General features: G+C 42.2%; 1 protein-coding gene across 1 annotated transcript in view; it reads right to left on the minus strand.

Moving 5' to 3' along the window:
- Positions 1–3,247: 3,247 nt before the first annotated feature.
- Positions 3,248–13,747, minus strand: part of MPHOSPH10 (M-phase phosphoprotein 10) — a 21,934-nt gene continuing 11,434 nt past the window's right edge. The window contains exons 2-11 of the mRNA XM_043434310.1: positions 12,023–12,728; positions 11,314–11,465; positions 10,678–10,849; positions 8,400–8,541; positions 7,569–7,636; positions 6,603–6,740; positions 5,760–5,870; positions 5,151–5,258; positions 3,874–4,104; positions 3,248–3,493 (exon numbers count right to left, since the gene is read on the minus strand). Of these exons, the coding sequence (XP_043290245.1) occupies positions 3,344–3,493; positions 3,874–4,104; positions 5,151–5,258; positions 5,760–5,870; positions 6,603–6,740; positions 7,569–7,636; positions 8,400–8,541; positions 10,678–10,849; positions 11,314–11,465; positions 12,023–12,728 (1,978 nt within the window). The 3' untranslated portion in view covers positions 3,248–3,343. The remainder of the gene's footprint in view (positions 3,494–3,873; positions 4,105–5,150; positions 5,259–5,759; positions 5,871–6,602; positions 6,741–7,568; positions 7,637–8,399; positions 8,542–10,677; positions 10,850–11,313; positions 11,466–12,022; positions 12,729–13,747) is intronic.

Raw genomic sequence — 13,747 nt, forward strand, 5'->3', positions numbered from 1 at the left:
CACAGGCTAGGCCAGCGGAGGTTCGAGCAATCAATCGGCCTTCCCTCTCCCCTTAAAGGCAGCCGGCGGTTCGGGGAGGCTGAGCCAGAGTAGGTCGGCCCAGACTCCCCACCTCCTGCCTTTCACAACCTGGCGGAGGCGGGCGGGCGGGAAGGTGGGCAAGTTGCTGTTCTCGAGCATTCGGTGACCAAGGAAGCCGCCTCCTGGGAGGAGACAGAGGCGAAGACTCCACTTGGCCAGCAAGCGTGTGCTGAGTTTCCTGGAAGAGATGCTGTTTGCTGCCTAATGCAAGAGATTCCAAAACCTCAGGAGCACAGGAGTCCAGGGCCATACCACCTTGAACTGAACGCACCCCATCTCATCAAGAGCAAAAGGCTAGTAGATCAACAAGGACCTACTGTGTAGCACAGGGAACTATATTCAATATCTTGAGATACCCTACAATGGACAAGAATCTGAAAAAGTACACACACACACACACACACATCTGTATCTATGAATCACTTTGCTGTTCACCTGAAATATTGTAAATTAACTGCACTTCAATTAAAAAAGGTAAAAGAATAAATGTATTGTAGGTAATAGGGAATGGTGAGTTTGCACATTTTTTACATTAAAATGTAGTTTGTAAATGTAGTTTTTCTTTGTGCTAATAGTTTAATATAATGAGGTTACATAATTTAACATAATGGTTATGTGTAACAACAACAAAATTACTGAAAATTTATCAGCCAGACCTTGAGTGCAGTTACCCTTATGGCAGAAAGTGAAGAACTAAAGAGCATCTTGAGGAAAATGAAAGAGGAGAGTGAAAAATTTGGCTTAAAGCTCAACATTCAGAAAACTAAGATCATGGCATCCAGTCCCATCACTTGATGGCAAATAGATGGGGAAACAGTGGCTGACTTTATTTTTTGGAGCTCCAAAATCACTGCAGATGGTGATTGCAGCCATGAAATTAAAAGACACTTAATCCTTGGAAGGAAAGTTATGACCAACCTAGACAGCATATTAAAAAGCAGTAGACATTACTTTGCCAACAAAGGTCCGTCTAGTCAAGGCTATGGTTTGTATGGACGTGAGAATTGAATTATAAAGAAAGCTGAGTGCCGAAGAATTGATGCTTTTGAACTGTGGTGTTGGAGAAGACTCTTGAAAGTCCCTTGGACTGCAAGGAGATCCATCCAGTCCATCCTAAAGGAGATCAGTCCTGGATGTTCGTTGGAAGGAATGATGTTGAAGCTAAAACTCCAATACTTTGGCCATCTGATGCAAAGAGCTGACTCATTTGAAAAGACCCTGATGCTGGGAAAGATTGAGGGTAGGAGGAGAAGGGGACAACAGAGGATGATATGGTTGGATGGCATCACTGACTCAATGGACATGGGTTTGGGTAGACTCCGGCAGTTGGTGATGGAGAGAGGCCTGGTGTGCTGTGGTTCATGGGGTCGCAAAGTCGGGACATGACTGAGCAACTGAACTGAACTGAGTGCTGATGTCAGCTGGTTCCAACACCCCAAGGGACCCAAATGGAAACTTTCTGAGGACGGGGCACCTGTCTGTGGTCCCTTACCACTGCCTACAGCAGCAGCCAGCACTGTGTGATTACTCCATAAATGTGTGCTGAATGATTGCATGAATAAATGAACAAACCAAAGAGAAAAGGGACGTGAACAGGGAATTCACTGACAAATATGCATCGAGTGCCAACCTCATGCCTGGTAAAGTCCTTGGTGCTGTGAACAGAACAAAGAATGCAGAAATGAGGGGGAAAAAAATCCTGCCTTTGTGGCGAATACATTTTGATGAAGGAAGATAGAGAAAAAACAAAAATATACGTAAATTATAGAGAGTTTAAGGCAAGTACAGATTAAATGAAATTCCTGTTTTATGACAAGGTGAGAAAAATTTAAACACGTCTTTCCCAGTTTGGGCTTCTGCATTAGTGTTGTGTGTTCTGTTATCAGCATTAATCAGACCTCCTTTTTAATCTTATCAAGGGTCACAAGTCCTTAGGAGATAAGCTTCCTTCTCAATAGTGATGGTCCATGACCCACTTCCCTCTCATGCATAAATCTAGATGTGTAAACCATCAATAATACAGCATTTAATGTACAGATCTGTGTCTCAAAACCATATGTAATTGCGCCTTGACCTCTAACAGGCGAAACAGTTGTCAGAGGGGAAGGAGGCTGCCAGGAATTCCCTCTTTAGGGTAGCTTTTCCTACCAGGAAGGAGACCAATAGTAAACCTCCCATAAATTCCCTCTCTGGGGGCATTTTATGGCTATGAAGATGGAAAGACCCCTGGCACCTGAATTTGCAAACATTATCACAAACTTATCTCCCATTTGTTCTTGACATCTACCTGCTTTTCTTTTCCCTGACAAGTTAGGTGGATAAATCTCTAACCATTTACCCATTTGTTTAACCATTTGCTTCTTTTGTAAAACTACAATACATGAATACTTTCTCCTGTTAATCTGTCTTCTATTGTCAGTTTAATTCACAGCTCTCAGGGACTAAACCTAAGAGGGTAGAGGAAAAGTGTTTCCTCAACAGCAAAAAATCTAGATGGCTCTTTCAAGAGGTTTAGTCGTGAAGGAGAGCAGAGAGGTGAGGCAAAACTGAGCAGGTAGGTGGGGTTAAGAGTGTTGTTACTAAACAAACGCTGCAAAGGGTATGGAGAAAAAGGAACCCTCCCACACTGCCATTGCTGCTTCAGCGTCAGCTTTGTTCTCATCCTCTACTCCCAAAAGGGTAATGTGAGGCCCTAATAGATGAAAGACAGTCTTCCTTGGCTGGGAGGTCAAGACAGGGAGCACCATGGTGGTCATGGAAGGTTCCAAGGGCCACCAGTCTGCCCTCCCAACACACTCACTTCTCTCCTAGCCATGTCACCTGCCTCCTCCCACCTGAATGGGGATGGGGCTCCCCAGCCTTCACAAGCCTCTGCTCATGCAACACAAGATCACTTCCCAAGGAGAAGGATGTAAGATACATGGATGGAAACCCCACTGTCCTGTGGAAGGATGGCAGGGCAGTGGGAGAAGAGAACCAAGGCCCCCTGAAGACACGTGAGGACCTCTGCTGTGGGCAGCTGGCTGTGACAGGGAAGGGGGGTGGGGTCCAAGCCTGCAGACTGGCCCCTTCCCTGGCCAGGCCTACTGTGGGGGGGCACTGGGAAGAGAGGTCCCCACACACACCCAGAGCAAGGCTTGCTATTCTCAAACATCTGTAGTCTGTGTGAAGAAAAGTTCTCAAAAATTTTATTACAAAACGGAACCATGACAGAATATAAGCTTACACATGTAAATAGTATTTACATTATATGCAAAATATATTACAGCTTTAATTTATGAACCGATATATCCTGGTTTTTCTTCTTTTTCTTCTCGGTTTTCTTTGCATTGCTGATTTGCATTTTCACTTGATCTTGTAATTTAGAAAAGAATGCCTGAGATGATTTTAAGGCTTTGTCTTTACCTTCATCCTGCAATTAGAAATAACACAAGGTCATGCTGTAAGGTATTATGCTTAAAGATGAACAAAACCAAATGATTACAACAGGGCATCACGGTGTAAATGTGGAAAAGAACTAGACAGAAGAATTATGACAGCCTATGTCAATTAGAGCAGAAGTATTATACACATTTTAAACGACTACAGTGGTCTCACAACGTCGGGTGACCATGAGCCCCTGCACTTGAAACCCAAGGTTTAGGCTGTAACACAGCCAGTGCCCACGGCCTTTCCCCTCCCCTCCCTTCCCTTTCCCTCTGTGGGTGGGCTTGGTCACTAGACGCCCAGGTCACCTAAAGTGTGCCATTGGCCCTGTATTCACGCCCCGACAGCTCTCCTCCCCATCCTCACCTTTAGCAGAGAGGCTTTGCCCGTCTTGGTCAGCTGTTTCAGCTTTTCAGAGGCTACTGCTTTGGTATATCTCCCTGCCTGGTCTGGGTTACTCTTTTCAAGAAGTCTTCTCCGCTTTTCTTTCTCCTTTATTTTCAAATGCTTTTGATATTTCTTTTTTCTCCTTTCTCGTTTCTTATCTGTAGCTGTTTTCTCAGCAGCTGTTTTTATATCTCCAGCTTTATTTTTTTCCTATTGAAAAACCACCAACAACACACTCATTAATCTAACCTAATGACTTCGGAAGCTGTAAGAGAAGCAACTGCATGGACTGTGGCCTAAGTGTGAGAAGCAGCCCGATCCCACCCAGGCTCTGAGGGGCTCTGGCCACTCAGCAATGTAAGACCTGAGAAGCGCTATAAGACCCAGGAGGCACTGTAAGACCCATGACGTGTGCTCTGACGGTGACAGTTCGGTCTGCATACTCCTTTACGAAGGTGGCCTGGAAAGCATGGGTGTCAGGCTTCCCCTCTTGGAGAAGCAGGCAGACCCCATCTGGGCTCCAGGGACCTGCCTAGGCTGCCCAGCTCTGAGCCACTGAGGGCAGGAAATCTAGCTGGTGAAGGTCCACTTCCTCCCTTTTCTCCTCCACTCCAGCTCAGCCTAGGGTAGTAGGCAGAGGCTCTGAAGGGTGGGTGTGGGTGGAGCAAAGCAAGTGAGCACAAAAATGGAGGGCTCTGCTGCCAGGCTGCAAGGGGGATGAGGCCCTGGGAAAAATCAGTCCTCCTGGCAGAAACCACCATCCCTGTGCCAGGCGAGGGCTCCCAAGTACACAAGGCAGGGGTGTCCTGTGTGTGGTATGTCCAGCTCTTCCTAGACCCCCACACTCTGTTCTAGACCATGATTCCAGGACTGATAAGCTTCACGTGGATACAGCAAAAGGGGGAAATGCTAATATCAACGCACGGCTAAATACATGCAGTTTGTTTCAAGTCTAACATCTTAGCTAACATCTAAAACCTCAAACTTCTAATATTCAACCTGAATTATAACAAGATACTGATGCTAGATATTTGTAATCAGCATTTACAATATTTCTCAAACCTACATCTCATAATAACACCTGATTATAGAAAACTTGTATTTGAATATTCTATAATATTACTAATTTGATTATAGGTGGGAACTGCTGAGATATGCTAGAATAAACACTACAAGCTCAGAGAAAACAATGTTAAATGGAGATCTGACTATAAACTACCAATTTATAAACAGACACTTCTATACTGGCTTCTCACCTTGACCTCCTCTGGGGCCAGGAGGGCTGCGTCACTGACACTCACAGGGGCAACCTCCTCCATGGTGACAGCGGGCAGATTTGATACCACTTTGATCTCTGGAACAGGCTAGAAAAAAGACAACACATTTGATAGGAAGTCAGAAGTGGTCCTCATGTAAAACACTTAAATACTGAACCTAAAGAAGTATAACATACTTCACGGAGATTATTTAGGATGAGAGGTGTGAGGTCTGTTGGCTGAGCTAGTGGACATGAAGGATCTAACCCAAAAGGTAGCAGGCATTGATAAATGCCAGGTACAGACACCACCCACACCCCAAGTCCATCACACAGTGAAAACACAACCCCAGAGACCAGACAGGGAGAAAGGGTGGGAAAGGAGGAGAGCCTGTGGCTAGGGCTGAGGGTCTGGCAGGGACCGCCAAGGAGATGGAAGTCAGGCTAGACCAGCTAGGGGGCCCAGATCCATCCTGGGACCAGACACGAGCCTTCCACATGGGAGGCCCAACCTGTGGTTCATGGGAAACCCTGCAGGTGTGCATTCTGAACCCAACCAAACAGCGAGTCTCTCATCTGTCATCTACTCCCCGAGATGTCACACACTTACTGGCTTGGGGATGAAGTGGAAGTTTGAAAGCGCATCCAACTTTAAGAAGAGGGAGTCCATCATCTTCTGGATTTCTACATGCTCTGGATTTTCTTCCTCTGCTGTTTTTTGCTGAGGAAATCAGTTCAACATCATCAGACTAAAGTGGCGACACAGGACAGAACACTCAAGGACCATGAGAGCATCACCAGTTTCTCGTCATCAGGCTTCAGCTCCAAAGACACTTCCCAAGGTAAGGTCACTGTCACAACTGAACTGCTAACATTTAGAACTTACAATTTAGTGCCCTTAATAGTTAGGCATTGTTGACGGGAATGTAAAATGGTGCAGTCACAGTAGGAACACGTCTGGCTCTGCCTCCAGAAGTTAAACAGAGCATCACCATAGGACCTGGCAGCTCCACTTTTACGTATATGCCCGAGAGAATTAAAGCAGGTACTCATACACTTATTTAAGTACCTATACACGTATGTCCACAGATACACTATTCACAAAAGGCAGAAACAGCCCAAATACTCATCAACTATTGAAACTGGATCTGTAAATTGTGGCACACATATAACAGAGTATTATTCAGCTGTAATAATTGCTGGAAAGTTAATAATTAGCTGTGAGAGTACCCGGGGACCAAGAGTGACTGCAAACTACCCCTAGCCAGTGATATTCCTTGGGAGCACTACAGCCCCTCTGCTCCTATAGCCACGCTGCCTCACACTACACAATGTGACCCCAGCTCAGGACTTCAGTCTCTCACACCTCTTGAGCAGTAGGTAGAATCCACAGAACTCGTTCTCTACATCTCCTCCCTGAATGGCAATGGCTTTGCCATAGTGGCCTCCTCACCTGGTTGAGTTTGATGTACTCCTGTTCGTAAATTTCAGCAAGGCTCAATTTACTCTTCTCGTGGTCCAGTGTTAAACGCTTTTTATACTCAAATGCATCCTCTTTAGGCTTTTCTTTGCGTACGACATCATCCCAAGCCTGAAACAGGAAAGGCACATGGAACATAAATTGACAGACAAAATCTATAACTTCTTTCTAGGGTCCCTTAGGCCTCTTCCTCTGGAATATCGATTATCATTACAGAGTAAGCAAACTGCAGCCAAGAGGAAGGCATTTTCTCAAAGCAGAGAGGGCATCACTTAAGTGTCCTTTTTTGTTTTAAATGCTGGTTACCAATTTGAATTCCACAGCTCCCCGTGGTGGTTTGTCCAACAGTCAAGACAAGAGTTTGCTTCATTTCAAATGAAAAGATCCTCTGTGTATCATACCCATCCCTCAAATCCTTCCTATTTTAAGCATACACATCTTACAAAGTCACCTCTTGCTATACATGCCCCATACCCAAGTTTTACTCTAAGTTTACAAAATAAGATCAGTTTTTAAACAAAAACTCTTTGGTAGGTTTTACACACTTGAAAACTAGACCCTTCATATGTCACACTAGACACGGTGCCTGGACCAAGGGTCCTGGGTGTGAGCATGTCAAGCCAGACCCTAGTCGCCCTCCAGAGCTTCATCCCACACCACATGAAAGGTTAGCAAGGCTGGGGGTTGTGGGGGATGGCAGGGGCTCTGGCTACTTTGTTCTCCTCAGGAAGAACACCCTTCTTTCTGGGGTGCTAGCAAGGACAGTACCTCACACAACAAAGGTCAAGGATAACTTTGGGGTAGACTTAGGGCTTTTAAACAAAAACTTGATAGGAACAAATATTCTAGGAAAAGAGAGTGCTATTCCTACTCCCAAAATATTCTATTTCTAAATATGTCAGTGAACTTTGAATTAAATTAAATTTCATTCTTACTGACCTGATCTCTTATCCTCTGCTTAATGATATCCTCTAGTTGGAGAGTGGTCTCCTCTGTGATCACAGGTGCTATAGGATACAGAACGTGTATTGTTAGGTAGATGGAAATGAACCCGTGATTTTGTGAATTCTTGGGCCACCCCACACCTCCCATATCAGAAATGGGGGAAAAGGGACACTAATGTGTGTGTTAGCTAACCTTTTTGGTGCTCCCTGCAATTTGAGAACCACAAAGCTACAAAGTACACACAGTGGTAAATGCTAACACTTTTAACCTGTGCACCTGGGGATGCACTCCTTTATACACTAAATACAATGAAAATTCATTCTGACATAATGGGTACAAGAAAGAATTCAATGAGATGGTCTGGGATTTTGGCTGAAGTCACAATTTAGTCACTGGACAGTAACAGCAGGCACTGTAAACAGATTAGCAGCAGGACTCTAATTATGGGTGGCACATTAGGCATGACAGTACAGTAGTAATTCTTGGATGGATTAGTGGCCTTGTGGCTGTACAGGAGAATGTTCTAGTTCTCGGGACCAAAGTGTCATGATCCTGGGTACTTACTTTCAAATGACTCGGGGGAAAAAAAGCACACACACACAGCCACACATAAACAAGGGGAGAAAGCAAACATGGCCAAAGGTTAACAATCGGCAAACCCAGGAGAACGGCACACATCTGTCCACTGCACTCATCTGCAACTTTTCTGTATGTTTGCAAGTTTTTAAAATAAAAAGTTTGGGGGAAAGAAATATTACTCCAAATCTATGAAAACCACCAAAAAGGGTACGTGAACACCTGTGGAATCCCAGAGGGCACACGCACCCATGCGCACGGCGTGGTCGAAGTGCAGGGTCTCTTCCAGGAGGCTGTTCTCGGGCCGTTTCTGCGCTGTCACTTCTCCTTGAAGCTGCCAAGGTTTCTTCTCCAACAACTCTTTTTCCAAAGATGCAATTTTTTCATTCATCTGAGAAAGAGACAGAAAGAGTTACCACACATTTGGAAACAGAATTAGACATACAGGTGAGTAAAAGCAACTAATATTTTTACTAGTGGGAGAGCAAGAAATGCATTGTTCCTGAATAAAATCCTGCTTTGTCTTTGCATTTTTTTAAGGATGGCAGTAGTGACTTCTACTCCTATCTGGAGATAGGATAAGGAGCTATAAATGACCTCTTTCCCGCACTTGTTTGAAATGTTATGTTTACTATTTACTCACCTCTCCCAGAAGCATTTGGGTGTATTTCTGGGCTCTATTCTAGTGAAACTGACCTATTTTATTTATTCACTAACCACTATCAACTTAATTATTAGAGCATTCCAAGACTAAGTAAATTTTTTATTAGAGCATCAGTATCTGATGGAGCCTGACCCTTCTGACTCCAGGCTTCCCAGGTGGCTCAGTGGTAAAGAATCCACCTGTCAGTCCCTGGGTTGAGAAGATCCCCTGGAGGAGGAAATGGTAACCCACTCCAGCATTCTTGCCTGGGAAATGCCATGAACAGAGGAACCTGGCGGGCTGCAGTCCATGGCGTGGCAGAAGAGTCACACACGACTGAGCACATACATACTACCCCCTTGATCCACACCCACAATCCAAGTTATCTCTAATGTCTAAAGAGGTGGCATCTATAATGACTTCATGGTGTATAAGATGACAGCATTTTCAGCAACCTTACCAAATTATTTTTCCTAATAGCTTTCCAGTTCACCTGCTTGGTTTTTCTAGTTCTCTCTCCAAATATGAAAGCTTTCATTTCAGTTTTCTCATCTCTTACTAGTGTTTTCTTTCATAGTTGCCCTGGATGAGTAACACTTCTATTAAGAATCTTAAGTAACAGTGGAAATAGTAACAGTGGTAATGGAAATAAGTCTTATTCTTGATTTTAAAGGGATGTTTCTAGAATTCCACCATTAAGCAGGATGGCAGATTTGGGCTAGATACACTTATAGTTCCCTAGAAGTAAAAAAAAAAATTTAGGAATGAATATTGAATTTTACTAAATGTCATTTTTTGACACATATGGAGGTGACTATATGATTTTTCTCCTTAACCTACCATAACAAGTATTAACTTAAATGAATAGATTTCCTAATCCCAAATCAAGAGGACAAGGCCCACACAGCTATGGTAGCGTTACTTTTTTTGCATTTCCACATCACTATTCACAAGTGAGACTGTGCGTGTTTCAATGTTACATGTCAGGTTTGGGTACTCGTGTAATCATAGCTTCATAAGAAGACAATTTGGAAGCTTTACTCTTCATATGCGGGAACTGATCAAACAGTACTAAATTATCCACTTTTTGAAGGCCTGATACAATTCCCCAGTAAACTAAACCCACTTTTTTTTTTTTTTTTGGGTGGCAGTGTAAGGAGGGAAGGTCACCAACTCAAGGACAAGTTTCTCATTTTCTTTCACTTTTTTTCCTTGAAGACTTTCTCTTCAGGGAACAATCTGATAATCATAGATTTAACTCAGATTCTCTTTTTAAAATAATGCTCTTGATATCCTTGGTATCTTTGGTTATTTACTTATTCTCATTTCAAGTTGTGTGATATAATTTTAAGACAGTTAAATGATAAAGCCCAATGTCTGGAGCCAGGCTATATCTATTATTTTCAAACAACATTTTGTCTGACAGCATGTCATAAGGGAATAATTTTTTATCAACTTTGGAAAATGTGTTTGAGATGGTATTAATTAGATTTCTGGCTGCATGGCACCTCACAGATACAAGCAATTGAAGCGGTTACCAGGAGAGGCTCATAGGACAGCCAGTTACGAAAAAACCTGTCTCAGGTATAAAGACAGCAAGGACAGAGAAACAAGTTTGATACATGGGCTCCATACTGAAAGCCACAGGTTCGGAAATGCAGCACTGAATTTTGTAAATTAGCTGCTTCCCACATGGTTATCTCTATGCACTGCCACAGAGAGCAACAAGATTTTTTTTTAAAGGATAATTAGGTGTACCATCGAAAAAAACAAGCCCCCTGCCATACACACACACACAAAACCAGGGCAGATTAGTTAGTAGTCTGAGTTCGACAATCACTGTTAAACATAATTTAAAAATCCCTTAAATTTCCTAATTATTACCTTTTCTTGTCTTTTTTCAAAAGAGGACTTGACTTCATCAGAGTCTTTCTGTACATTTAAGACATTTTTATCTTCAGTGTCCTCATCATTGGGCAGAGCAAAGGTCACTCTTTTCGAGGTTTCTTTATGTTGTTTACTGTCTCCACTTTCTTCAAGGTCATCATCTTCATCCCTATGAGACCAAAACACTTATGAAAGGAAACATACCAGTTTTCATTAGAAAATCAAAAAGAAACAAACTTAGCAGTTAAATTTCTTTTGTAGACAATGCAATTAAATATTCAGAACTTTCAGTATTTAGGTAAAATAGAACAAAGTGTCCAACATATAGAAAACAAATTATTCATCAATCTATAATACAGACTTATCTCACCTAAGTAACAACAGGGTATTTTTATTGGCACAGAAAACAAATCAGAGCTCCTGGTAAGGAAGGTCTGCCTGCTACTGCCAGTCAGGCTGATTTGCACTAGGCCGTCTCTGACGTCCCTTCAAATTTGGTGACTTCCTCTGGCTATTCTGAGACTGTCTGACCTTAGAGAATCCCACTTCTTAGGACAATCACATCTGACGACTAGTAGTACACAGATGACTGGGCAGTTCCAGCTTACAGTGTAAAGGACTCAAAATACTCACGTCTCAGAAATGCTTTCTTCTCCTTCAGCAATCTCTTCCTCTCCATTTGAAGCCAGTTCATTCCCATCATCGTGGACACTTGCTACGTCTTCATCACTTTCAACTGGATCAAAGAAATCTTTGTATTTCAGGTTTCTGGAACTTTTACCTGACTAAAACAAAAATGCTTTTAAAACCTTTAATCAAGGATAGAAAAATACATTAAATCACGCATAAATGTGTATGCATACTGTGTAGGGGAAGTCAGCAACTAATAACACTACTACAAAACCCTAAGAACTATCAGAACACAGCAAACTGAACGGAAGCACACATTCATTTATAACTGAAAGACAGAGCACCACATTCTTCTCTCCAAATCTTCTAACTACAAGTATTTCCAAAACATCCCTGACTACATAAAGTAAACAAATATCTTCTTTCATTCTTATTCTTAGTGCTTGGTGAAAATCCATGTTTGAGGGAAAATTCTGAATCTCCGTAACATGTGTGACTATGGTTCTGAAGCTACAAAGGAGTGTTTCATGATAAGGAAATGACGGCTTTGCTTTAATTTCTCCAGTCCCCCCCCCTTTTTTTTTAACCTGATCTAAATATTTCACTGATACCCTGGTGAATTTTGAAGTATTTTAACCCTCTTCTGGAGAAATAGAACCCCATCTCATGTGATGAGGCAAAAAGAACACTCTGTCCTCTCCCCAAACTTTACCTTAAGATCTTGGCCCCCAAACAGTCCTTCATCTTCATCGGAATCCACATCTTCAAAAAAATCAACATCATCTTCCTCTTGGTCATCTCTGTGTTCCTCTTCCTTTTCCATGTTTTCTAAAAAGGTCTCCATCTCAGAGAGCTTGAAGAATTTATCATCTACTATGGACTTTTCTATTGGTTTCTGCTTTGGTTTAGGCACTCTGCTTTGCACCTTGCTCTGACGTTCCAGTTTGCTGATATCAAAATCAAGATCAGAGTTCTCATCACTGAAATCTGGGCTTTCCCTCAGATGCAATTTGCTTGAGTTTGTGGCTCTCTGATCTGCATCAGGATCATCAGCACTCAGGTCTGACACTTCCTCCTCCTCTGCTTCCTCCACCTCCTCCTCCTCTAAATCTTGTTCCAGGTCCTCCTGGCCAGCAGCCTCCAGCTCCATCACATCCTCTTCACACTCCTGCTCTTCACTCTCTGGGAGAAGACTGATGTCTTCATCTTCAATGGTTTCACTAACTGCACTCTGGAAGTGCTGTAAAATTGGTTCATTTTGCAGTTCCAATTGTTGCCAAATCTGCTCATCATCGAAATTATTTATCATCAATTTTTCTAAAGGACTCCCATGTTTCCTGTCATTCTCTAGTACTTTATTAAAGTCATAAAGTACTTTTGTTAAAGAAGTAAACTTTGATGCCAGTTCATGTTGAATGCTGTTAAGAGGCAGGGAGAAGGAGTTAAGTGATATTTATAATTAGAGTTAACAAGTTCACAGCACTCAGAAATGAAAGGAAAAAAAAGGCCAACACATGTGCAAAATCAAATTTTTTAAAAGTTGAAGTACTGCTTTACAATATTATATTAGTTTCAGTGATTCAGTATTCTTATTGATTATACTCCATTAAGTTATTAGAAGCGAATGGCCAAGATCATTCCATTGCCATACAATATATCCTTGTTGCTCATCTAGTTTACACATGGTAGTTGGTATCTCTTAATCCCACACTCCTATTTCATCCTACAGGTCCCACTCCCCCACAGCCCCCAGCAACCACTTTTTGGTTCTGTATATTTGTGAGTCTGTTTCTGTTTTGCTATATACATTCATCTATATTTCTTTTAAAATTCCACATGTAAATGATAACATACAGCATTTGTCTTTCTATGACTGACTGCAATAGGCATAATATTCTCTAGGTCCTTCCAGGCTAAGGCACATGGCAGGATGAAATCTCCATTTTAAGAATAGATTCTGCAATATTGTCAAAATGGCTATTCTACCCAAAGCAATCTATAGATTCAATGCAATCCCTATCAAGCTACCAACGGTATTTTTCACAGAACTAGACCAAAGAATTTCACAATTTGTATGGAAATACAAAAAACCTCGAATAGCCAAAGTAATCTTGAAAAAGAAGAATGGAACTGGAGGAATCAACCTGCCTGACTTCAGACTCTACTACAAAGCCACAGTCATCAAGACAGTGTGGTACTGGCACAAAGACAGAAATATAGACCAATGGAACAGAATAGAAAGCCCAGAGATAAATCCACGAACCTATGGACACCTTATCTTTGACAAAGGAGGCAAGGATATACAATGGAAAAAAGACAACCTCTTTAACAAGTGGTGCTGGGAAAACTGGTCAACCACTTGTAAAAGAATGAAACTAGAACACTTTCTAACACCATACACAAAAATAAACTCAAAATGGATTAAAGATCTAAATGT

The sequence above is a fragment of the Cervus canadensis genome, chromosome 17 (genome assembly GCF_019320065.1).
Source record: "Cervus canadensis isolate Bull #8, Minnesota chromosome 17, ASM1932006v1, whole genome shotgun sequence".
NCBI classification, from domain to species: Eukaryota; Metazoa; Chordata; class Mammalia; order Artiodactyla; family Cervidae; genus Cervus; species Cervus canadensis.